General features: G+C 37.2%; 2 protein-coding genes across 6 annotated transcripts; one reads left to right on the top strand and one right to left on the bottom strand.

Moving 5' to 3' along the window:
- Positions 1-2035: 2035 nt before the first annotated feature.
- Positions 2036-14615, top strand: LOC106087546 (monoacylglycerol/Diacylglycerol O-acyltransferase). 5 transcript variants are annotated; one of them, XM_013252611.2, is made up of 5 exons: positions 2036-2107; positions 2190-2810; positions 2964-3102; positions 11562-12228; positions 14351-14615. In XM_013252611.2, exons 2-5 carry the CDS (start codon positions 2765-2767, stop codon positions 14456-14458), a joined length of 960 nt encoding a protein of 319 aa, XP_013108065.1. In that variant the 5' UTR covers positions 2036-2107; positions 2190-2764; the 3' UTR covers positions 14459-14615. The 5 variants fall into 5 exon arrangements, with proteins under 5 accessions (XP_013108065.1, XP_013108084.1, XP_013108093.1 ...); XM_013252630.2 differs by having other exon boundaries at positions 2044-2519; positions 2719-2810; XM_013252639.2 differs by having other exon boundaries at positions 2044-2406; positions 2719-2810.
- A 4419-nt stretch (positions 14616-19034) lies between these two features.
- On the bottom strand, positions 19035-22184 carry LOC106087614 (mannosyl-oligosaccharide glucosidase). The gene is made up of 2 exons (XM_013252732.2): positions 20685-22184; positions 19035-20605 (listed from the first exon to the last, which is right to left on the bottom strand). Exons 1-2 carry the CDS (start codon positions 21972-21974, stop codon positions 19289-19291), a joined length of 2607 nt encoding a protein of 868 aa, XP_013108186.2. The 5' UTR covers positions 21975-22184; the 3' UTR covers positions 19035-19288.
- Positions 22185-24720: the final 2536 nt, after the last annotated feature.

Genomic DNA, 24720 nt, shown 5'->3' on the forward strand with positions numbered 1-24720 from the left:
CGCGTTACTTTTATGGAATTTATGTGCGGTGTTGCATTTTTGCAACGCCACGCTCAAAACCAAGCTCAGCATGCTCATTCTGTTTTGGCCTTAAGAAATGCGTTGATATATCCCAAAGGCTTTATCACACTGCATGTTTTTGTCTTATGACATGTCACTTTTTATGCATCATTGGTATTTCATTATGTGTGTCAAAATTGCCAATTTAAGCCTAGTACTGACTTCGACTTTTCACACGAACAACTTTCAAAATGCACTATAAAAAATGGTGACGAAGATAATGCAAATCCATTCCGTACAAGTGGTACTGAGTTCTATGAGACATGTCGTTGCATCAGTATAAATTTCGCACAATTTTAAAAGCAAATGTAATTTAATGCTTACGAAATTGGCCGAATCAATTCTGCTTCACTACTGCTGCCTTTGTTGTGTGTTGTTGTTTGAATTTTGTTTGTGTTCTGACAAAGAAAAGAGTACGTCGGATTTCACAATAATTTGATAGGCATTCCCGATGTGAATCATGGCGTAACAATTATAGGTGGTCCCATTTGTACAACAACCACGAATCATACGGTTTAATCCCCATCTTGTCGTCAAGCTTATCGACGTTTGGCAACGCACATAAAGAAATTTGTGTGCGTGTGTGTATACGTGTGCGTCCATGAGCAGAGAATATGTGAGAAAGAAGATGACAACAAAGAGAATGCAAACAAAAATCTGATATCTTAGTACCGTCAAACCTGGCGCTGTTAACAGTTGTTTGTGTGAGACCACATTTTTAAATCCGCCTTGGTTGGGAAAGAAATATTTTTTTTCTTTCGAGTATATTTATTTATATTTAAAAAATATTTCTTATTTGTGCATCTACAAACACTTTATTTATTTCACTAACACTAACAAATACGCTGTTACAATTAGAAGATCGGCGATCGGGTTTATTTTGCGTAAGAAAATGATTTGTTGCACGGCGACTGTGGTTGTGCTCTCAATTGACGTCCCGAAATGTTAATTTTCCCTAGATGAAAAAACAAGTTATGATGAAACGAACACATTTCGGCAAATTTTTCTGTTTTTTCCGAATTCAAACGCGGAAACCGAATATAGTACCGGCCCATGGCGAAAAAATTAAAGTTGGTCTCATTCATACAACAACCACAAATCATATGGTGCAATCCGCTAATTTGCCATCAAGCTAATCGACGGTTCGCAAACACACACAAAAAGGTTGTGTGCATATGTGTGCGTACATGAGCGGAGAGTATGCTAGAAAGAAGATGGTCTCGTGTGAGACCACCTGGTTAAATCCGTCTTGGTACCGACCTTACATCAAAAAGAGCAACTCTGAAAGTTGTACACATCGTGTGATACGTACAAAAAATTTAATGTGACAAATAGATTTTGGAATAAATTTGCAACTTTTACAATTAAATCGAGCTTTTATTTCATCGAACATGCATGTAGATACATGTCTATTAAGAAAAGTACAATACATATGAGAATACATGCCGATTAGAGCGTGCTCTATTCGTATTCGACGTTTATAAGACAAGTCTTATAAACACAAACGTCGTTATTTGCACGCAGTTCTAAATATAGTATGTCGGCTGATCGCTTATCACAACCTTATTTAGTGAATTGTGCATCCAAGATATATTCACTTACATGTAGTGGCAGTTGCCCAACAACAAAATATTGGGTGCACTAGCTGTCAAAATCAGTGATAAGTGCAACTCCAATTTTGAGTATGCTTCTAGTTTGCGCCATTTTTCTTTGTTTGTATATTTACTGAGCTCTTAACAGTACACTACCTGGTAATTATGTCATGTGTGCATCTATGTTTACTAGATCCATAAGCCGTCATACTCTAATTCAACCCCATCGGTGTTTTGCGTTCTCATGCGAAAGTTGTATAAAACATGACGTTGACTCCAGACTTTGTTATTGGGTTTAGACTACCATAAAGAATGGAATGCAACTCTGATTTTGACGTTTCTACTGGCTTATTGAAAAACAGCTGGCCAGATAATGCAGTCAAGCTGTATGCCAAACAATATTGAATCGATTTGCGGGTGGTTATGGTAGTGATGAAGTGAAACCAGAATATAAAGTAAAATAATGAATGGAATTTATTCGACATTTAAAATGTGGAATTTTTAATGATTGTGAATGATATTTAATTTACAAAATAGGTGTTTTATCCATATTTAGAAGAAGGGTGGGAGGGCGTACTGGAAAAGTGATTATCACCGGAATGAGAACCAAAAGAACATAATGAGAAAATAAATTTAAAGTTAAATATATGACAACCTAACAAGAACAACAAATAAGAACTCAACTCATTCAAAGAATAATACAAAAATATAATGAAGAATAAGTAAAGGCACTATCCGCTAACCTGTCTTTTCGGTTTGTATTGTGTACAAAAAATCAAGAACTCACGAAATTGGAACACTAAAAAGCATTAAAAAAACAAAAATACACACTACAAACAAACATACACTTCATACCGTCGAATACAGGTTTGTATGGAAAAAAAGGGGAAAAAGCAAACGACTATAGTAACAACAATAACATTAATAACAACCTCGGGTTTATTGGTACCCCTCATAATTAAGCCACCTTTGGCAGAGCTGACAAAAAGTTAACAAAGAAAGTTGGAAAGGTTTCGGACTAATATTCGTTTTTTCCAATCGTTTTGCACGGAATCATCAAAAACAGGTGACCGAACGTAGTCAGGGCTTTTTCATTTCATTTGCTAAGCAAAATGGACTTCATGCAAAATATAACAAAAGGTCTGCAAGAATTTCTGTGTAAGTTTCTGATTTGAATTCCAAATCAGCTAATTGTATTTTTTTACTACAAATAGCCTATCTTTTTATCTTTGCTGCCAAGGCAAGCAGTGCACAATGTAAAAATGTTTTTTTTTTTTAATAATCCCTTTGTTGTTCTTTTTGTCTTTTTAGCCTCTTATATCGATTTGGATTATTCGCTGTGGGTGTATCGTTTATTGACCCCTCTGATAGCAACATTCCTTTTGCCGCTTGTATTTGTGGCCCTTATCTATATATCTTTTTTGGTCTTATTCATTTACAAGTTACATAGGTAAGTAAGACAGTGGAATGCATTTAATTACTTCAAATCTTATTCTAGACATTTAATGAGACAGAGCAAGTTCTCCATATCAATCTGTTATATCACATTACATGTGGAAGCACAGTAATTGTTTACTTAACGCTTCTTTCAATTGCCGGCAAACTTATAAAACCGGTATTTAATGAAATGGAACTTTTTTGCGCCATACCATTCTCCTCCATTAAAAAAAAATATTTTGCACAATGTTCCCAAGTGCTTAAAGCACTGCTGTTGGTGGCAATGTATTAGTTTTAATCGAGAAAGAAAGTTAATCGTTAACAAAAAAAAGAAAGAAAAGAAAAAGTGAAATGATTAAAAAAAGCGCTTAAAGATATCCAAGTCTTCTAAATTCTCAAAATTGAAATAGAAATGAATCTCAAAATGACATCGAAAGTGAAAAAGATGTTTTTTTTATTTGGTTACAATAAAAAATAAATTGTTTCAAAGCTCGTCACAAAAAAATTAATAAAAATATCTAAATCGCTTTCTTTTGATTTCTAACAGTCAAAAAATCGCTTACAAATAGAAGAATGAAAAAAAAGCTTAAAAGTGGATTACATATAATTTATAGTGATCAAAAAAAAATTCTATAAAATAGACAAATACGTAGCTGAAATGCTTTTTCTGGCGCCCCACAAACTAGGCAATATGGAACTTCTTTAAGCTACGGCATAGGAGTTTGTTTTTTTATTTTGTCTACCTTCAAGACTCACAGAAAGTAGGGAAACTAACGGAAATTGATACCACATAATTGCCTTTTGGTTTTTCCCGTTGGCCACATATTGCATGATGTGAACGCTCGACGATTACGTGGTCCAATCTAAACTTGGTCTTTCGCTTTGCTAATGATAGCAAAGCTAGGAAATGTAATGATGTAAAAAATGCTGATAAGCTATTTCCCGCCGAAAATCTCCCACGCCTATGTCCTGGCGACGTACCACTATGAATATCAATGAACAGAATTGCCCAAGTATATCATATTAAAGAACAGCCAAAAGGTATAGGAAAAATATGGTGTAAGCGCTGTTCAATTCGAGTTTTTACTCAATGAGAAGGTATCTCCTATTTATAACCGAGTTCTGCTTAGTAATACCTCTCGTAAACAAGTTTTTCATGCTGTACGCCTCAAAAATTACTCAAACACCGCAACAACTGCCCCGAGGATATTCTACCGGGATATCCATTACATAAAATCGAGTGCCATGGGATTGAAGAAAAAAACGTTCACTGAGGCGGGCCTCAAAAGCATAGCCCCAGCTTTGTTGTGTGAAACTTTTTAACCAGTACTTGAACCCAAGCGGTCATCGTAATGCTATTTATTTTTTATATATTAAACTGTGGTGAACTGTGTTAAATTTCATTGATATCTTTTTTATTTTCATTTATTAGCACATTTGCAATCTATAGCTAGTTTAGCCTATACAATGAGATTACAATGTAATTACTGCGACATCTCTTTGGAGAGAAGTTTTATATGGCATAGTACCTCACAAATCTCGCCAGCATTAGGAGGGCATAACCACCATTGCCAATTTTTTCTTATGTTCTCGCCAGGATTTGAACCCAGGCTTACAGCGTCAGAGTCGAATCTGCTCACATCTGCGCTACTTTGGTCTAAGCGTTTAGCGTATTTATAAGATTACCAGTGACTGTATTAGTATCCCATTACTATGCCTAAGTTCAAAATTGGAAGCATATTTCCAAACATAGATATTAATTCACTATATGTTTAAATGAAAACATCAATACTTCTGTGATTTGATGACACCAAAGCATACCGGCTTCCGGGTGTTTGGATTTGGATGAAAGATTTTTTGCGCTCCCACAAGTCGCTGTCGATTATCAATGGCATGAAAGTGTTTCAGTATTTCACAACATTGGTTTTCATTTGCTATAAGCGGTATCGTCTATTTATGTGTAAATAAAAATATACATATTTATATGACTCAGACAAGTAAGTACTTTTCACTATAAATAAATGCCCATTCTGTATGTACTGCTACAGCTGGGAGTATAAGTTCGACGACCCATCTCAATGATGATTTTCAAAATCCTTGAGGCTAGGACGTTTTTTTTTTTGCGTTTACTTATCTTATGGAAACAACAATTTTTTTGATTTTTACAGAATGCTATTTAAGAGACAAAGCTTATGCAAAATACAGGGTAACTGACACGAAGTGTTACTATTTCAAGCGACCAAATTTTTTTTGGGCACGTATTTTTTGTTGATTTAAATAACAAAAATGCGTGTAAGTAATCTTAATTTCAGAATCCACTCACTTTTGGTCGGTATGAAAATTGTTTGCCTTGACTGTTGCTCTGAGTTGGTCAAAAAACGAGTACCGAGTTTTTACATTTTCTAATGCATTAAAATGGAGACAATATTTTTTTGTGGCTTTAAAAATTTTAGTTTGATAACCTTTGCTTGAGAATTGTTATCATTTTCAAAAGTAATTAAAAAAAAAAAGAAATTTGATGATTAAGATAAAACTATTATAAAAAACTATTATTAAGTATGTTCGCGTACTTTTCCAGTAAAAATTTGCAGGAGAGTAAGAGCCATTTTACTCTCTTTAAAAAAAATTTGCATGCAAAAATACGCAAACGACTTCCAGTGAAAATTTGCACAAAAACAGCTGATTTTTGTTTTGGTTGGTTTTTTATTTGCTTGCTTGGAAAACATTTTTTTAAATAAAAAATGGTGGCGATACTTTTGAGGTATTTTCCTTAGATAAACGTCAATTTATTGACCCGAGAGTGAAAAGGCTAGAAGGGGGAACCATTCGTCCTTTCCGTGGTCTCCGTGCCACTGGTTAACCATCACAAATTACCGTGCAATCCCATGGCAGCAGGTTGTACGCACCGCATTGGCCCGATGGAGTCTCTCATGGGCAACGGCTACTGACTCAATGTAAAACACACTGCTACAACAACCGTGCACGAAGCTGCGAATGTCATCCCAGACAGAATCTCTACACTGTTGCCTAAGAAGCTGGATCTGTCTGGAGTCGAGTACCTTACAACTGTCCTCAGCCTATCCAAACACTATTATAGTACCCGATGTTTGGAAGATGGGCAGTCTGATCCCGCTGCTGAAACCTGGAAAGGAAACGAGCAAGGGGGAGTCGTACAGAACGATCTCCCTTCTCTTATCTGTAGCCAAGACGCATGAGCGACTACTCCTCCCGCTTCTCTCGTTGGAAAATTTCCATTCGCCGAGCATAAGCATGCATTTCGAAGGCTGCATAGGACTACAACTGCTTTACATTCCATCACCGTATACAAAAGTACACTTGTTGTGCTGACAAAGAAACCTTGGACTAACCATCTAATGCTTCTGGATATTGTGGCTAGACAAATTGCTACAACCACTGATGTGAGGCTAAGGGAGCTTTCTAGTTGGTCATGTGGCGGCCACGGACACTTTATTATCTTTGAAGATATCTGTACCCGTTCACAATTGGCAGACTAATTTGGGCTAATTTTTTCTAATCCCACTGTGCGTCAATTGTTTAATTGCCCAGCTAGACTCACTTAATCTTCCACCCTTAACAAATTCAAAGGAACGGTGTAGGTTTCATCGTTGCTTCCCGATGAGGATGATTCCATCAAAACACTTAAGAAACCGAAAATTGTTCTTTTTTTGGTGTCTGGCAGAATTCTATGTTTTAACATACCTTCTAATATAGAACAACCGATTCGAGGTAAAATTACAGCTTCATTTGTTTAGTTTTCTGTACCTGAACACTAGCTCCTACCATAAATCTTTATTAAAAGTAAATAAAAATTAAACAAATTTAATAGTTACCAATAAACAATATTTATATTTTTTACTCACCTCTGCCTTTTTGATCCATTTTAGCGCTAGCTTTTGTATTTTCATATAACGTCTGATTTTCATAAAACAGCTGACCTTTACAAAACATCTGTTCAAAGTTGCAAATTTCTGCTGGTCAAAAAAGTCCAATAGAAATTTGCACGTTCTCAATTTTCTAACTGTCAAAATTTGCTCTCTCTCTCTCGCGCTCTCTTCTACTGCCAAGTAATCTACGACTTCCAGTAAAAATTTGTGCAAATTTGCACAAATTTTTGAGTTCCCAAACACAGCTATTATTTTTTAATATTTATTATGTGACTCATGATCCCTTACAAACAATTCTGCACTTCAATGCGTTAATATCATTTCATATCATTTATCTTGTGTTAGGCATGCATTGGGATAATATTCTATTTACACTCCATCTATCTATTATTTATATTTCTATTGTATTATTTATAGCGATAGTAGATATACAATGAAATTTGTTATAAATGAATATGCGTTCATTAAAAAAATATTTTTTTTTATCGCATAACTATCATGACTCGAACTAAAATATGTATTAATACAATGGAATGAAATGTTATATTGCATAAAATGTACGACCATTATTACCGATATACAAAGAATGTGGTAAACTGGTAAATTATACTTATAAAGCCACCGAAGCGCAGAGGTTAGCATGACCGCCTAAGCGCCTAAGTTCGCATAGTGGCGAGAACATCAGAAATAACTTTCAGCGGTGGTTTTCATCTATTCTCCCCAAAGAGGTGTCGCACTGCGGCATGCCGTTCGGACCTGGCTAAAAAAATCGTTGATGTGTGAGAAGTTTGCCACTGTTCCTTAACGGTCATGGATTAATTTCCAAATGGGGTGGGTAGCTTTATCAAGGCATAATCTAACGTAACCTGTCTATGTAAAAACATTATCTACTTCAAATTTCAGCTCAATACATAAATTTGAAGGACTGTAGTATGAATGGCAGACAGACATGGCACGAGCAAATATTCTTAGAATTTTTCGAAGATCAAAAATATATACACGGCAAACATGGTAGCCCTGAGCCGATGTCCCAACAAAATCAAGTAATTTTCATTTTATTTCTCTCTCGAGACGAGTTTAATGATCGAAGATTTTTATGCAATGGAAATGTAAAAGCCAAAAGACACCACAACACCAACCAAGGTGTGACGGGTTTCGGTTCTTGGTTAAGGAAGTCTCATCGGATACTTTTACGTACAAACTACGTGGGTAGTTTGTACTTATGTACAATATATCGAATTCATTGCATGTTTCTATGAATCTTTTGTAGGTTAGATTAGGTTGAAAAGAGGGTGCAGATATTAATCCGCCCCATGCCACTATGGACATACACCTGAGCCAGTAATTGGCTTGTTGTGCGCTCTAAAAACTATAAAGTAACCTCTAAAAAAATTTTAAGTTGGGATTTCCGTGCTTCTTACAAAATCCTTAATTGTTTTCAATACCACTCCCCTAAGTTGGTTCATGTTTGGTATGGTGCCTCCACCTAAGTGGAGACAATAGTTTCGAACTAAACCAAGCCAGAGGACGGTCCTCATGGATTTTGACTTGTCGAAGCTTTTGCTAATGGCAGCCAGCCGTATGTGGCAAAATAAAATCATTTACAGGTAGTGTACTGCAAACAGCTGAGTACAATTTTTTCTCGCGGAGTACACTATATTTCAACCAATTTTCATAAAGTTCGGTTGTGTGTGTGCATTATAGTTAAGAACCAAGTATAGCTCGAATCGGTTCATAACCTGATATAGCTGTCATATAAACCGATCTTGTGTCTTGATTTCTTGAGCCTCTAGAGGGCGCAATTCTTATCCGATTTGAATGTATTTTTGCACGAAGTATTTTTTTATGATATCTAACAATTGTGCCACGTATGGTCCAAATCGGTTCATAACCTGATATAGCTGTCATATAAACAGGTCTGGGGACTTGACTTCTTGAGCTTCTAGAGGGTGCGATTCCTATCCGATTTGGCTGAAATTTTGCATGACGTATTTTATTCTTACTTTCAACAACTGTGCCAAATAAGATTCAAATCGGTTCATAACCTGATATAGCTGCCATATAAACCGATCTGGGATCTTTTGATCCTCTAGAGGTCCCAATAATTATTCTTATATCCTATTTTGCCTAAGAAGAGATGCCGGGAAAATAACTCGACAAATGCGATCCATGGTGGAGGGTATATAAGAATCGGCCCGGCCGAACTTAGCACGCTTTTAATTGTTGTTTTCTTTTTTTTTGTTGACCAACTTCTCCTAATTTTAAATGAATTTGGATTAATTAGTGGAGCTAGGTATAAAGCTGGTATTAGGCGATATGTTCTCTTATATGTTTTTTTTCAAATTTGTCAACTCAGAATGTCGTGCACATTGTATGATATGTACGAAAAATTTCATATGGTAAATGGATATTGGATTAAATATTCAATTCTTTTCATTAAAGTGAGCCTTTATTTCATCAAACCTACTTATAGATACATGTCTTCTCAAAAAGTACAATACATATGGAATACAATGGAAAAGTTAAACCAGAAGACACCACAGCACCAACCATAACGTGACGCGTTTCTATTCTTGGTGGAAATCTCATTAGATACTTTTTGGTGTGCAGCCTTCAAGGGCCCTGCGTTGGCAGGTTGAACTTATAGCGAAAGCGCCTTTATGTTAAAGTACTACAGTAACCGAGCTCGACTCCCCGTCTGCTAGCTGTTATTTTTTCAATGCATATGTTTGTGTTTTTTTCTACGCAACTACATTACTCCCATGGCATCTACCTGCCTCTGTGTCAATGGCTTCGAATCCTAGACAACGGCGGTGGTGGTAAAATATTTTTATGATGACAGGGTTGCCGATATGTCTTTTAATTGCAAAAAAACGTTTTTTTAAGGATTTCAAGAATAAGGGAAACAATGTTTTGCGAACACTTTCCACAGCGAACGATCTTAATACATGCATCAAAGAGGATTGAGAAAATTTTGTGCTCTCAAAATTTGACAGCAAATCTCAAACTTATAGGTGTTGCAAGCAGCGCTGGCGAAAAAATAAAAAACTCAAATTGATTCCAAAAAGAAAATAAAAGAAAGAAGCATGGAAATATTGGAAGTTAAGACTATCTAAACCCTATTTACGTGAATTACTCCGTAGATTCCTTCACGGGAAAGGAAATAATGCATATTTAGAAAATGCAAACGACGCATTTTGCATGCCATTGAGAGCAGAATTCTGCTGGTGCCATGTTCTTAGATACTTCTCATTTATTTATATTCACAAGTGGCACCAACCAGTCTACGTGCGAAGTCCAATTCTTTATCTATGCCTATATTTGAGGCGAAAATCATTTTCATTTTATAATTCTTATTTTTATTTCTCTTTCGAGATGATCGAACATTTTTTTTTGCAACATTTATCCAAAAAAATCGTGGTATCACATTTGACATCCTTTACAAGTCTTACGCACATTTTACAGCAGTTTGTACCAAAGTCAGCCAGGCCTGTGCTGGTTTTCGAATTTTCAAAACGAAACAAAAAATGTTTTAGCTTTATTTTCAAAGTCTTCCTCTTTTATTGTTTGATATCACTTGAGGTTCCTCTTAGAAATAGAAATTTGATTGTAGTTTGCATTCCAACATAGAAATGCAAAGGTTTGCAAGATGTAAGGGCTGGTGCTCTATTCCACATTCGGAATAGTCGCTGAAATTTTAAATTGTTTCGCGAGCGAAATTTGACAGCATACCAAAACACGTTTCTTTATCTGCACTTATTGTTTTCTCTATTTTATATACTTTTTCTCAAATAAATAAAGTAGAACGAACCACTGAAACCAATAAAACAAACAGAAATGATGCCGGCAATAGTTTCAAGTGTTGCCACTATAATAGTATTTTGCTATTTTCCTCACTTTAAGCAGAGTACTACTTTTTCGCCTGTTTTTAGCCAATGTTACGCCGACAATGTTTCAGCTTGAGGCAACGAAAATATTTCGTTTTGCGTTTTCAAAAACCGGAACAGGCATGAGTACATAGTTGAAACAAGGTCCTCAAGATACTTGCCGGCAGCACTTAGTTTGCTGGCATTTCGATTAGTATTGGTGGTATGCTGGCATTTCTGTATGTTCTTAAAATTAGCTATAAATACTTCTAGCAAATGTTAAAGGAAGTTATTTTTTACTTCAGAGGTTCCACGCCACTGGCATATTTTTTGAGTTTTACTGAGTGCACACAAAACTTATCTCGCTGTTATTACTAAATTACATATTGCGATAGTGATATGGCGTTGTTTTATTGTCTTAAATCAATGACTAAACTTGTCATGCAAAATTTCAAACAAAAACAATAAAATTGATATCAGGTCATTTTAAGCACCAAAGTGATGTAGGTAAAGAATTGCGTGGCCGATAAGAAAGGTATTTTGGTTTTCGTAATCTCAACTTCTAATAAAATAATCAAAGAAAAAAGTCATACGATACCTCAAAAAAGCTGTATGATATATACATATATCTTAAATTTCTTCAAAACTCCTTACACTTGTACTGAAACTTGTTTTGTTTCGTTTATTTTGTTCCATTGCAGAGAAGTGATACTCAGGTCCGTGCGAACAGATCGTAAATTTTGGGAAGTTGGCCGAAAGATCGTTGCTGCCATCTGGGATGCCCATGCTCGGATTTATCATGGCTATGAGGTTATTGGCATGGAAAATATTCCACCAGAGGGTGCTGGCCTTATTGTCTACTACCATGGAGCCATACCCATCGACATGTATTATTTGAATTCTCGTATGTTGCTACAAAAGGATCGTTTGATTTATACCATAGGTGATCGTTTTCTCTTCAAACTACCCGGCTGGGGTACCATATCGGAGGCATTTCACATTAGTCCCGGCACAGTACAGTCATGTGTTAATATTCTAAAGGATGGTAATCTTCTGGCCATATCCCCTGGCGGTGTGTACGAAGCTCAATTCGGTGATAATTATTATGAGTTGTTGTGGCGAAATCGTGTGGGTTTTGCCAAAGTGGCCTTAGAGGCGCAAGCTCCCATCATACCCTGTTTTACACAGAATCTGCGAGAGGGCTTTCGTCAAGTGGGAATTTTTCGAAAGTTTTTCATGAAACTCTATAATACAATAAGAATACCAGTGTATCCCATATATGGGGGATTCCCGGTCAAATTTCGCACTTATCTGGGCAAACCAATAGAATATGATGCCTCCCTGACGCCGGAGCAGTTGCAAGTGAAGGTAATTACAATCAAATGTTCTAATTTAAACTTAATGTATACATATGACTAAGGTTATGGCGGACTTGTAAAGTTCCATCTGACGTTATATTCGAGTTTTCAGTCTTTCGAAGGGTGGGATATTGAATTTCGGCTTTGCGGTTTAAGCTGTAGTATGCGTCTTATGTTTAGCTTGTTGGTGGGATGAAACCAGACGTTTCAGGTGGTTACATAATTGTGATTTCGCATAGGAAGGATCTTTGCCTGCTGGTCGAGGTGGTGCAATTGCGAACTGACGAAACACACCGTTTGTGAGAGCAGCGTTGTGGCAGATACAGAGCTTATTCCATTGCATGTTGTCTTATGTGACATAAACTAAATTACAAATTTTGCCCATGAACATCCACTACGAAATAGGGGCAGCAAACTTCGCACATATCAATGAGTGCAGTCCGATTCAAATTTTAAGCTCAATGATAATGGGCCACCTTTTATAGCCGAGTCCGAACGGAGTGCCGCAGTGCAACACCTCTTCGAAAAGAAGTTTTCAATGGCATAGTACCTCACAAATGTTGCCAGCATTCGGAGAGGAAACCTAACGCCGAAATTTTTTTCTGAGGATACCGCCAGAATTCGAACGCAGGCATGCTAACCTCTGCGCTACAGTGGCCTCTCAACATGCGACATGAATTATTTTGGGATAGTTGGTTGTCGGAATTGTCACTGCACGGACTCAAATTTTGCTGTTTCTGAAGTGAAGAATTCCGCTGTGGATATGGTGCCAGATATCTTTAAATTTCTTGAAATCGATAAGTTAGACGTTTAACCTATAGCAGATGTCTACTATGTGGGGGCTGGAAAACTGTAGCAGATGTCTACTACGTGGGGGTTGAACACTTCGCTGACTGTACAGGTTTCCGAGACGTGATTCTCTCACTGAACCTGCTCACCGGGGCGTGGAAATAGAAGGTTGGAACGAACGCGCTGTCAATAGCTCTGTATCAGCGGGTCACCGGGCAAAACGCTGGCTACTTAGGTTATTGGGACATTTTTTTACTCACGTCATCGAGGCACTTGGCACGAGGTATGAGCGGGAAACTGGGCGAAATAATGGCGGCTTAAGTTTTCGAGACGTGGTTCAACCACAGCATGATCGTAGCACTAATTCATCGAGAAGGTGGAATAGGCGGTTGCACCAACGCGTTATAAATTGCTCAGTGACTGCAGTGTTTGAGGGACAAAGGCAGAAGGCTGGGTAGGCGAGTCACCAGAACGTGATTCACTCACAGCGTAATCGAGACACTTTGTACCCCGATCTAGGTAGGGGATTGCAACGAAATGGCTCCTGTTTCTGAGGGACAATTGAAAAACGCCAGCGTTAGGCTAGTCTTCGAAGCGTAATTCGCTCACATGTTCTACGCGTGTTTAATATCTTAGTGGCTCCTGTGCCTCAGGGACAAGGGCAGAACAGTGGCTAGGCTAGGCACTCATCGAGACTTGAATCAACCACGACGTGAAAGAAACACTTGATACTCCTGACTTGAGAGTAAGTGGTTGAAACGAACGCGTTGTGAATGGGTCAGTGGCTACTATGCCTCAGGAACAAGGTTAGAACGCTGGCTAGGCTAGTTATGGCGACGTTCTTGTTTTAGCAGTATGTTGTACACTGAGGCGGATGCCCTTAACGATGAGAAATCCATCGGGTCAGTTCGGTAAGTACAACCGGCTGCCATGGGATTGGCAGCCGGTTGTGTATCACTCGAAACGTGATACACTATGGCGTGATCGTGGCACAAGGTCACCGAGATGCAAGAGTAGGCGGATGGGACGAACGCCGGATTAAAAGCTCAACGGCTCCTGTTTCTAAGAACAGTAACAACAAACCACTGACTGTGTTTGCGAACACTACGTGGCCGAAATTGAAGGTTGAAGACCTTAGCCAGGTATTCGACTGCCGGTTGACAATCGTCTGGAGGCTCTTGGCGTCTGAAGATCATTAAATTGTGACAATGTTGGAAACAGAGCCTCTGGAAACATTGTTATCATTCAGGGACTCGACACGGAGAAAACGCAGCAATACAAAGTTCAAAATGTCTTAAGATAAACTATTTCCCTTAACTTATCTACGTTTCTCTTTTTTGCAGGTGGCTCAAGCTTTGGAGGTATTAATCAACAAACATCAACGCTTGCCCGGCAGTATATTACATGCGCTTATGGATCGTTTTCCTCCATTCAGAAGCAAAAACGATTAGGATTGCTATGTAGAAATTAAATAGTTTTAATTAAAAAAAAATCTCAACTGTGTTAATTTTTTTGAAATACATTTTTGTTTTCTTTTTTCTGTTCCTTTCTCGCTAAATACTAAAAAAATGTTTCCCTTATTATTTTATAAATAATTTAAAAGACTAACTTATTGCATCTTTTTATTTTACATTCTATGAAAGATATTTAAAATATTTTTCCTTATATCGAATGAGATTTACACTTTTTTGTAATAGTAGTAAAAGTACTCGTATATGTACTTAAGGAAGGTATGGTTGTAGCTGAATAGTGTATTACTTTTATAATTAAAAAAACATATTGTGGATGGTTTATATGTATATCTATATTGTCATTGAATATTGTACAATGTTCGTGCTCTGTTCCATTTATGCTCTTTTTTGGATTTGTATATTGACATACTACACACATACATAATAATCTGTATACGTGTATGGGTATTAATGTTTAAGGGAATTATTTTACATTAAAAATGTAGCCAATTGAATGATGATTCAATTATTATCTAAGTCTATGTAATTTGTAATTATTGTGTATATGAATATTTATTTTTAATGAGAACTTGCTATTTATTAAATATAATGAAACATTATTGAACAAAACCATTTTTCTTTTCTAATTAACATTTTTCGAATTTTTCGGTACCAGGCCGATACGCAGCTCTAGCGAAATTTTCGTTGCCACAAAAAATTCATTGAAATATCCTAAGCGAAATTATCGATTAAGTTGGTGTAACAAGGTAAAATTGCAAGAACTGTGAATTTTTTTCTTCCCTTATTTAATTAAGGATTAGGTAAGGTTAGGTTGAATAGAGGGTGCGGATATTAATCCGCCCCATGCCACTATGGGCATACCCCTACGCCAGTAATCGGTTTGTTGTGCGCTTTAAATACTAAAAAATAGTCTCTAAAAAGAAAATGTAAGTCAGGAATTCCGTGCTACTTACAAAATCCCTAATTGTTTTCCATACCACGCCGCTAAGTTGGTTAATGTCTGGTATTGTGTCGCCACCTAAGTACCGATGTCTGTTAACCACGAAAGCCGGACGATGACATTGGAAATGCTCCAACGTCTCGTTATCTTCCCCACATGCTATCACTTGCCGTGCCGATTTTGCATAAGTGAGCTCGTAGTCCCATGTATCCGAAAGCTTTACTGACCTCCTGCTTACTTCCTTTCAGCAATAGCCGCGTCTTCTCACAATCTGGATTGTCCCATAGGATTTTCGTCGTCATACCGACCGTTTCACTATTCCACAGTGTAAAATGCGCGTTCGTAGTCCACGTCCTTAACTCGGACTGCGTCGACCCGAAAGGCTTCAGATTAACCAAGTTTATTGACGACAGTCCTCTGGCCCACACTGCGAATTCGTATGTTTTTTTCATTCCCCCTTAAGCTGAGTATTCTGTTCAGTTTTTCGAGCGGAATGCTGTCAAACGGAAAATCGGCGAAAAAGTAGTACTCTGTTTATAATGAGAAAAATGGCAAAAAACTATTATAGTGGCAACACTTGAAAATATTGCCGGCATCATTTTAGGTTCTTTCATTGCTCTTATTGGTTCGTATTTCTTTATTTATTTGAGAAAAAATATATATAAAATAGAGAAAACCATAAGTGCAGATAAAGAAACGTGTATTGGTATAGGAACAAAAATATTTAATTACTGTAAAATTTCGCTCGCGAAACAATAAAAAATTTCTGCGTCTATTCCGAAAGCAGAATAGAATACTAACCTTTACTCCGCTGTGGCGGCCATAATTAAGGATTAAATATCACTTATGTGCCAAATTTTCTATACATGTGGCAACACTTGTTAATTAATGCCGATAACAGTGTTTTGGCAGCATTACAGTTAGAACAAATGTAAACAAACAAATCAACGTAAAAAATGATTAGGAATTGTGAAATGCGCGTTCGTAGCCCACGTCCTTAACTCGGACTGCGTCGACCCGAAAGGCTTCGGGTTAACCAAGTTTATTGACGGCAGTCCTCTGACCTTCACTGTGCTTTTTCTTTCCCCCTTTCTCCGGTATGGCCCGGCGGCTATACTTAAGGATTAAATCACTTACCGGACTACAATTTAAAATGTGCCCAAATTTTCTATACATGTGGCAACTCTTGTTAATCAATGGCGATAATAGCGTTTTGGCAGCATTACTGTTAGAAAAAAATGTAAACAAACAAATCAACATAAAAACTATTAGAAATTTTGAAATCTTAATAATAACATTTTCATTCTTGATTTAAAGCTGTATTAACATTACTATTTATTAACATTACTATTTGTTAATGTTAATTGTGTTTTAAATGTTTTTCATTATTTTGGTGTAACAAAAGTAACTATACATGCTGTGTGAAAACGCATGGCTTTTGGCCAATCCAGGAGAATAGCAAGAGTGAGTACATATTCAACAGCAGATATAAAAGGAAACTGTAGCGCAGAGGTTAGCATGTTCACCTATGATGCTGAACGCTTAAGTTCGAGTCCTGGCGAGACCATCAGAAAAATTTTCAGCGGTGATTTTTTGTGAGGAATTATGTCATGTAGAAACTTTTCTCCAAAGAAGGCACGCCATTCGGACTCGCCTCTTAAAAGGAGGCCTCTTATCATTGAGCTTAAACTTGAATAGGACTGCAGTCATTGATATGTGAGAAGTTTGCCCCATGTTCCTTAGTTGAATGTTCATGGGCAAAATTTGAATTTTTATAAAAGGAAACTGGTGCTAAATATTTAAATCAAAAATCGCCTCAAGTTGTGGTCCATCGACTAAGATGTAACTAGCCATTGGATCATACTGCAGCAGAGTTATTGCAAATCAACTTGGCAGATAATAAGCGCAGTTTACGGCACATCATAAATTTAGTTGGCGGAAAATAAAGGCGTATGCGTCACATTTACACATGACCGTCAGTCATTGCTTAAAGCTCAGTACGCAGCTCTATCGAAAATTTCGGGTGCTTCCACTACAAAATAGTTGTGTAGACCAAAATATGGCGACAATCAATGTTTCTCATTAGTTGTGTAGACTAATTGATTGCGACAAACATTGAACATCATTAGTTTGCCCGATTTTTAATAATTTTTTGCTATTAAAGTACTGTGTACTTAAACTAATCAAATCATTTTAATTTGGAAAAACTATAATTTATGTAGCCTGAAGTGATCAAAACAAAAATTTTATTTCGTAGTTGTAAATAAAACTCTCCAATACGTAATATGTCACCCTGTTTCGGTATCGAAACCGAAAATTTCGTTTAGAATCCCATTTACACTACTCTTTAAATCCGGATTTAATTGTTCCATCATCTGTTTTCCCTTTATTAAATCACCTGATGAGAGCCCTAAATCCAGATTTAATGAGCAGTGTAAACTGGGTTTAGGATATGCCAATGTATTTCTTATGGCAACGAAGAGCTGTGGCCTTCAAATTAACATATTGGGTTGCCCAAAAAGTAATTGCGGATTTTTTAAAAGAAAGTAAATGCATTTTTAATAAAACTTAGAATGAACTTTAATCAAATATACTTTTTTTCTAAAGCAAGCTAAAAGTAACAGCTGATAACTGACAGAAGAAAGAATGCAATTGCAGAGTCACAAGCTGTGAAAAAATTTGCCGACGCCGACTATATGAAATATCCGCAATTACTTTTTGGGCAACCCAATAGTTTTGAATTTTGCGATAATTGGTGTTGTTGTTGTAACCACATAGCGATCCTCCTCAAGCTTCAATAAGCGAGCAAGCTCGTTCAAGTCCATACAACCTATCGCAACGGGACCATCATGTTCCCGTTAGTTATTTAAAGAGATGAATAATTTATTTTGTCATATTGAATATCTCGGTGTCAGTATTTATGCAAGAACCGTTGCCGCCAGGCATCTCATTGAGACTACGCTCGGTATCGCTAATTTTCTGCGCTGCAGTTACAGCTACTCCTACCGAGCATTTCACTGTGTGCAATCTTTGGAAGCGACCGGTAGCCCTTAGCTGAGCCCACGATAACGATAATCACTACAAAAATTGGAGCCCAAAGTTTCAGCCTATATGGTGGTCATAGTTATTCCGTGCCTTATTAAGGCCTGTTTGCTTGGATTACAAATAAAATAATTACCGACACCTATAAGCTTGACATTTGCTGTCAAATTTTGAGAGCACAAAAATTTCTGTTATTTCATTCCTCTTTGTGCCAAATAGCTAAAACACTATTAACGGCATCAGTTGGTAAAAGTTGCCTTGTCAAACAACAACTCAACTGCAGTTTAGTTGCTTTGCTTTATCGGCACATAAAAATTATGTTATATCAAGCAACAATTTTTCGCATAACATTACAAAGATAAAATCTATGTTTATATATTATATTGTTGATACGGCTGCATCTGCTAGAACACCATTGAGCCAGAACTATTCTGGTTGGCCGAGGAAGTCTAATCTCTTCAGAACTGCTTTCAACTCAGTAGCTCTTCACCCACCTGAATGGCCACCTGGTCTAGAGGTTCTCTCTTGTAGCGCTGAATCTCACTAATCAAAAATCAAAAAAAAAAACAAAAATTAAGATTTAACTGTATTTATTATTAGTTAATTTTACCTACACAAATAACACATGGCTTTTAAGTTATTAATTTTTTTTTTGTCCTTTATCATGGTCTTAAACTACAAATTTACTAATGATAAAATCATATTCTCAAGATTATGATTTAAATTCTTTTGATAATTGAGTAGATTCGTATGGTTTAAGATATAAATTACAAATTGTACTAAGTAGTCAAATCTTTAATGGTTTATATATTTATAGTCTATATGCTCTAGTATTGCTCTGACATCATAAGCACAACCAAGGAACTCCAACCAGTAAAGGGGTAGCAGCCTTTACCTTTACCTGTGGTATCATCGTACTGTTCCCACAAGTATCCTGTTCGTTGGAACTCCTTGAATATGTTGTGTATTAAATTTTCCCTCAATTCTGCATAGATTTCGCGGGCTAAGGCGGCATGGGGACCCTCAATGCTGCCGTAGTGGCGCAAAGCTTTTACTGCCAAATAATTAATGTTAATCCAAATGGGCCCTCTCCAATATGGAGGATCATGTTCCGTATTGCGTTTTTGATACAAAGGCGACAACTTGGAAAGAGAGCGTAATCCGTAGGGAGTCCATAGCTTTTGAGGATCTCGAATATCCTTCAGGAGTTTACCCAAATAGGGCGAGTCATGATCGAGAATTTCCAAAAGAAAGGGAAATATATTGACATAACCAAAAGTAGAGTCGACAAACTTGTAATCGGGCTGTTTGAGAGTCACTCTAACCATTTCCATTTGTTGGTGTTGCTGTTGTTGCATACGGTTGACATTCTTTTGCGTCAACTGCGGACGTTTTAATACCACAGAGTCGGTGTGCAGACCCCAATCGGCATAGGTTTCCGTGTAGGGACTCAAATGTTGTTCATTCAATATCGCATTGTCTTTCAAAAATCCTGAAGTTTCATAGTATTTGTGGTCATCCTTCCTCAGTATAGTTGAAAGTTCCGCCATAAGACTTGCGGCAAACGCCATCCAACATCTAATATCTATGTGACGCTCTTTGCTGGTAGGATGTGAACTCCTGGGATAATCATCTAGGCCAGAAGTAAGAGTTTTTGGATTCAATTCTCTTTCTGTGGTGGCATCACGACCACGCCATTGATAAGTACCTGCCACGTCACCACGCTGTGTGGTGTTGTACCACGAAAACCAGGCCTGTAGACGTGGATATATTCGTTCCAATGTGTCCAATCTTCCTTTAACCGATAACTCTTGCTTATGGTGTTTTAATATTTTCTTTAAAGCCAGCAGGAAAGTTGGTGGATTCGCATTGGTGTTGCGTTGTATAACAAATTCTTCGGGAACCTTGGCTAAAGCTTCAACACCAAGTATTTGTTCACGGGGTATCCAACCTTCAATATTAAGCAAGTCAAACCAATGACTAATAATATCCAATTCAATATCAATGTCCCAGGACGATATGAGCAGCCCATGAAAACCTTCATCCCACAAAAAGCCACGTGGAAAGAAGGAGCGTGAAGGCACTGCCGTGTACAGAGCGGATTTCCAGTATGGAACAGGATTTTTGGTATAAACAGATTGCACCTAAAAGAGATATGATTTTTATTTATAAAATAAAATGAAAAGAGGAAGCTTTTTTTAATTTTCGACAATATGTCCTTACCTTGCTAGCTCCATAGAAGTAACCAATGCCGCCCAACATGTTACTCAAAGCGTATTTGGCAAATTTAATCTCCTCATTGGAAAAACCTTTGGCTTTCAAATGGAACGTTTCCTCAAAACGTTTGTCAAACGCTGCAATATGCTCCTGCAGTGAATTTGTGTACTCCCTACCCGTAGGAGGTTTTGGAATCATTTCGCCCACCGAAAATCCAGACGTCGATTGATACGTTATATCCAGGGTAAAATCAACTTCAGCAGTTATTTGTATAGCAATAAAATTTGGATCGGCCGGTGCTTGGCCATTATGAGAAATCATTTCGCCCGGCAGTCCAATATAACGTTGTCCCTTTTTGTCGGTAAAAGCACGGAAGTGTGTAAATACAGTCTCCTTTAGCTTACTCAATGAAGGTGCCACTGTGGAAAGAGATGACTTGTGCAAAATGCGTCCTTTAACTGGATGAAATCGTAGCTGGAATTCTCCTAGACCCAGGGTTTCCCCATACACCCCAGGTTCTGGACTCTTATCGTCTGACACATATTTGATATGACCATTTGTACGTTCATCCAATGCAACGTACCATATTAAAGATATCGATTTATCCCAAGCTCTGGTAGTATTCTTTACAGAAATTCTAGCTGTCCAATCACCTCCAAACTGTTTGCCGCTGGGATATTTCACAAAGGAGGTCTTCAGTTCAAAGGGCAAATCATGTATCTCCTGAATACCAAACGAACGACCATCGTGATGGGTCCAACCATACTTATCCAAATTATCGCCCATATCACACCAATGACGTATACCCTTTCCACCATGACCCAGATTTGATGGGGTATACCACATTAATCCCATTACCAATGAATGGGGATCTCGGGTTTTCATACCAAAATAATTAAGTGGACGATAAGAACCCCAATAGCGTTCTGCATCATCGAGGCCAGTGCGTGTAACCATTTTCTGATTATCAAAAGGAGTATTGACACGTGTCTCCAAATATCCTTGATAACAAAAATATGCAGCCACAGCCATACAAATGCTTCCAGCCAATGTCTTCCATTTATTCAAAACAAATTTGGAAGAAGGCTCCTCAAAAGTGGCTTTCTTGGGGTGACCTGTGTGTTTTGGTTTATTACCGGTAGCCGTTGTCGAGGAGGTGGTACTGGTAGTTGTTGTACTGCTATTATTAGATTTAGTTGAATCTGCATTTTCGTTGTGTTGTTTAGAACTTTTCTGTTTTCCAGCTTTATCAGTCGAACTATTAGAGCCACCCTTATTATCCCGCTGACGTGCCATTTTTCGTGATTTGATAGTATCGTGAGAACGGAGTGGTTAGAACATTTATCCTACCTTATAAATAAGCGAAGACTCCAAAGTTATAAAACGCTGCTCTAATCTACTTAAAATGTCTAAATTTAAGCAATCTCTTGTTTACTTTTCCGGTTTTACATATTTAAATTCTATTTGCTATTTGGAAGAACAGCAAATGCAAATGTAGGGATGTAAATTGCGATTTGGCTTTAATCGATATGTGTCAATATGTTCAAATCGAACAATCGATTGTAAAATAAAATAATCGCCTTTTTGCCCCACAGCCGGATATTCAATATAGATGTGTCATGCTATTCTTTAAAGAGGCACCAAGTGCAAAATTTAGATATAAACGAAGAAAGAATTTCAAGAGAACTGTGTATGCGCTATGAATGTGATTTAGCTTATTTTTAATCGATTGTGGACATTTGTTTGCCTTTAAAATTTAATTTCTTTTTTTGACTTTCTTGATTATTTACTTTTTCTAAAGTTTTTATGTTACCCCCAGGAATCACTAATAGAAGGTTAAGTAACATGCATGGCGAAACAATTAAAGGCGGTCTCATTTGTACAACAACCACAAATCATATGGTGCAATCCGACATCTTGACATCAAGCTGATTGCCGTTTTGCCAACACGCGCAAAGAAGTTTGTGTGCGTGTGTGCATACTTGTGCGTACATGAGCAGAGAATATGCGAAGAGAAAAAATCTGACATCTTAATACCGTCAAACCTGGTCGGCTGTTAGCAGCTGTTCGCGAGGGACCACCTTTTTAAATCCGCTTTGGGTCACATGCGAAAACACAAAGTGGATAGGCATGGGGTCTATCATTAAGGCTATCAAATCTGCCGATTATAAATGTCATCATATAAGAGAAAACGTAAACAAAGAAAGAATGTAAAAAGAGAACAAGTTGACATCCTCAATGCCAAGTACTACCAAAAATTAAAAAAAATGTATGTCGGCTGATCGCTTGGCTTAACTTTATTCGGTGAATCATGTATTTTCCCCAATTTCTTTTTCTCCTCTCTTACGTGACTTCTCATGGCGAAACAATTCAATGTGGTATCATATTAGGATTCACTAACCGAAGATTAAGTCACTTGCGAAAACATAAAGTGGATAGGCCCCATGAACACCATTAAGGATGTCAAATCTGTCGATTGAAAATGTCATCATATAGGAGAAACCGTAAACAGAGAATGAATGTTAAAAAAGATGAAGGTGACATCCTCAATGCCAAGAACTGCCAAAAACTTGTCATCAAGCTGATCGATGATTTCCAATAACATAACAGATAACAACAAAGATAATGCAAACAAAAATCTGACATCTTAATACCGTCATACCTCGTTGGCTGTTAATAACTGTTCGGGTGAGAACACCTTTTTAAATCCGTGCACTATCTGTCGAAAACAGTGATTAGTGCAATTCTGATTTCGAGTATGGTACTAGTTCGCGCGATTTTTCGTTGTTTGTGTGTGTTACGGTTCTTAATTACAATACACATACAACCAAAACTCTTTGACAGATAGTGCACTTCGCGATAAAAAATTTTACTCAGCTGTTAAGGTTATCTACCTGGTAATTATGCCATGGGTTGGTAATCTATTCGGCTTTTAGTATGATATAAGTACCAGGTACCGTACCGTAAACAGCTGAGTACACTTTTTTCTCTCGAAGTGCTCTTTCTGTCAACGAGTTTTGGATGAGTGTGTGTGTATTATAGTTAAGAACCATACATACATAATCAACGAAAAATGGCGCAAACTAGTAACATACACAACATCAGATTTTGGCAAATAGCATGACATAATTCCAGGTAGTGTGCCGTTAACAGCTGAGTACAATTTTTCTCGCGAAGTGCTCTATCTGTCAACGAGTTTTGGTTGTGTGTGTGTATTATAGTTAAGAACTAAAGCACACACAAACAACAAAAAATGGCACGATTTTGTAACACACACAAAATCGGAGTTGCACTAATCACTGATTTTGACAGATAGTGAACTCAATATTTTGTTGTTGGGCAACTGCCAATACCTGTAAATGAATATATCTTGGCATATAGTGTACTCAATATTGGTTGTTGTAGGCTTTTAGCCTATTACAGACTTCATTCGCAGCGCCAATGCCTATTCAATTATTGCGAAATCTGACGTACCCCTTTTTTTAGCAAGAGCACGAACAAAAGTCAATCAACAACAAAAACAACAGCATTGAAGCAGAGTTGATTTGTGCCCATTTAATTACATTTACAATTAATTAAAGCGAAATTTATAATGGCGCAACACAGTATCGCTTCTACGGAATGTGTTCGCATTTGTTTCGCCACAATTTTTTTATGCGTTTTGACAGTTTTCGGCCGAAAAGTCGAAGGCAGTACTAGGCGTTTCACATGAACAACTGTCAAACTCCATATAAAAAAAAGGTTAATGATTTTGTTAAATGAAGAAACCTGATTGTGTTCTACAAAATCTATAAATCCCGTAATCCACTATTCCTCGTGAATCTGGTGTGTTCTATGATTCACTTTCATTTTAATCCTCAAATCAATTTGTTATTATCACGCAAACAAAGAGTTCAAATTAATTATTTGTTGTAAGATCCTTTTTTGGTTGTATCTAAGAGATCGAATGATAAAAATTTCGGAAATTTTTAGACTTTATTAAATTGAAAAAGGTTTATTAGACAAATGTCTCATATAAGCCCTTTTCAAATCTACATTAAGT

Source organism: Stomoxys calcitrans, chromosome 4 (genome assembly GCF_963082655.1).
Source record: "Stomoxys calcitrans chromosome 4, idStoCalc2.1, whole genome shotgun sequence".
Classification (NCBI taxonomy): Eukaryota; Metazoa; Arthropoda; class Insecta; order Diptera; family Muscidae; genus Stomoxys; species Stomoxys calcitrans.

What these genes read in the sequence shown, in the direction of transcription:
- LOC106087546 (XM_013252611.2), top strand. Translation starts at nt 2,765, where the DNA reads ATGGACTTCATGCAAAATATAACAAAAGGTCTGCAAGAATTTCTGT. An exon ending in AGGTCTGCAAGAATTTCTGT is followed by an intron (nt 2,811 to 2,963) that starts GTAAGTTTCTGA and finishes TTGTCTTTTTAG; the next exon opens with CCTCTTATATCGATTTGGAT. An exon ending in CGGAGCAGTTGCAAGTGAAG is followed by an intron (nt 12,229 to 14,350) that starts GTAATTACAATC and finishes TCTTTTTTGCAG; the next exon opens with GTGGCTCAAGCTTTGGAGGT.
- LOC106087614 (XM_013252732.2), bottom strand. Translation starts at nt 21,974, where the DNA reads ATGGCACGTCAGCGGGATAATAAGGGTGGCTCTAATAGTTCGACTGAT. An exon ending in ACTTCTATGGAGCTAGCAAG is followed by an intron (nt 20,606 to 20,684) that starts GTAAGGACATAT and finishes TATCTCTTTTAG; the next exon opens with GTGCAATCTGTTTATACCAA.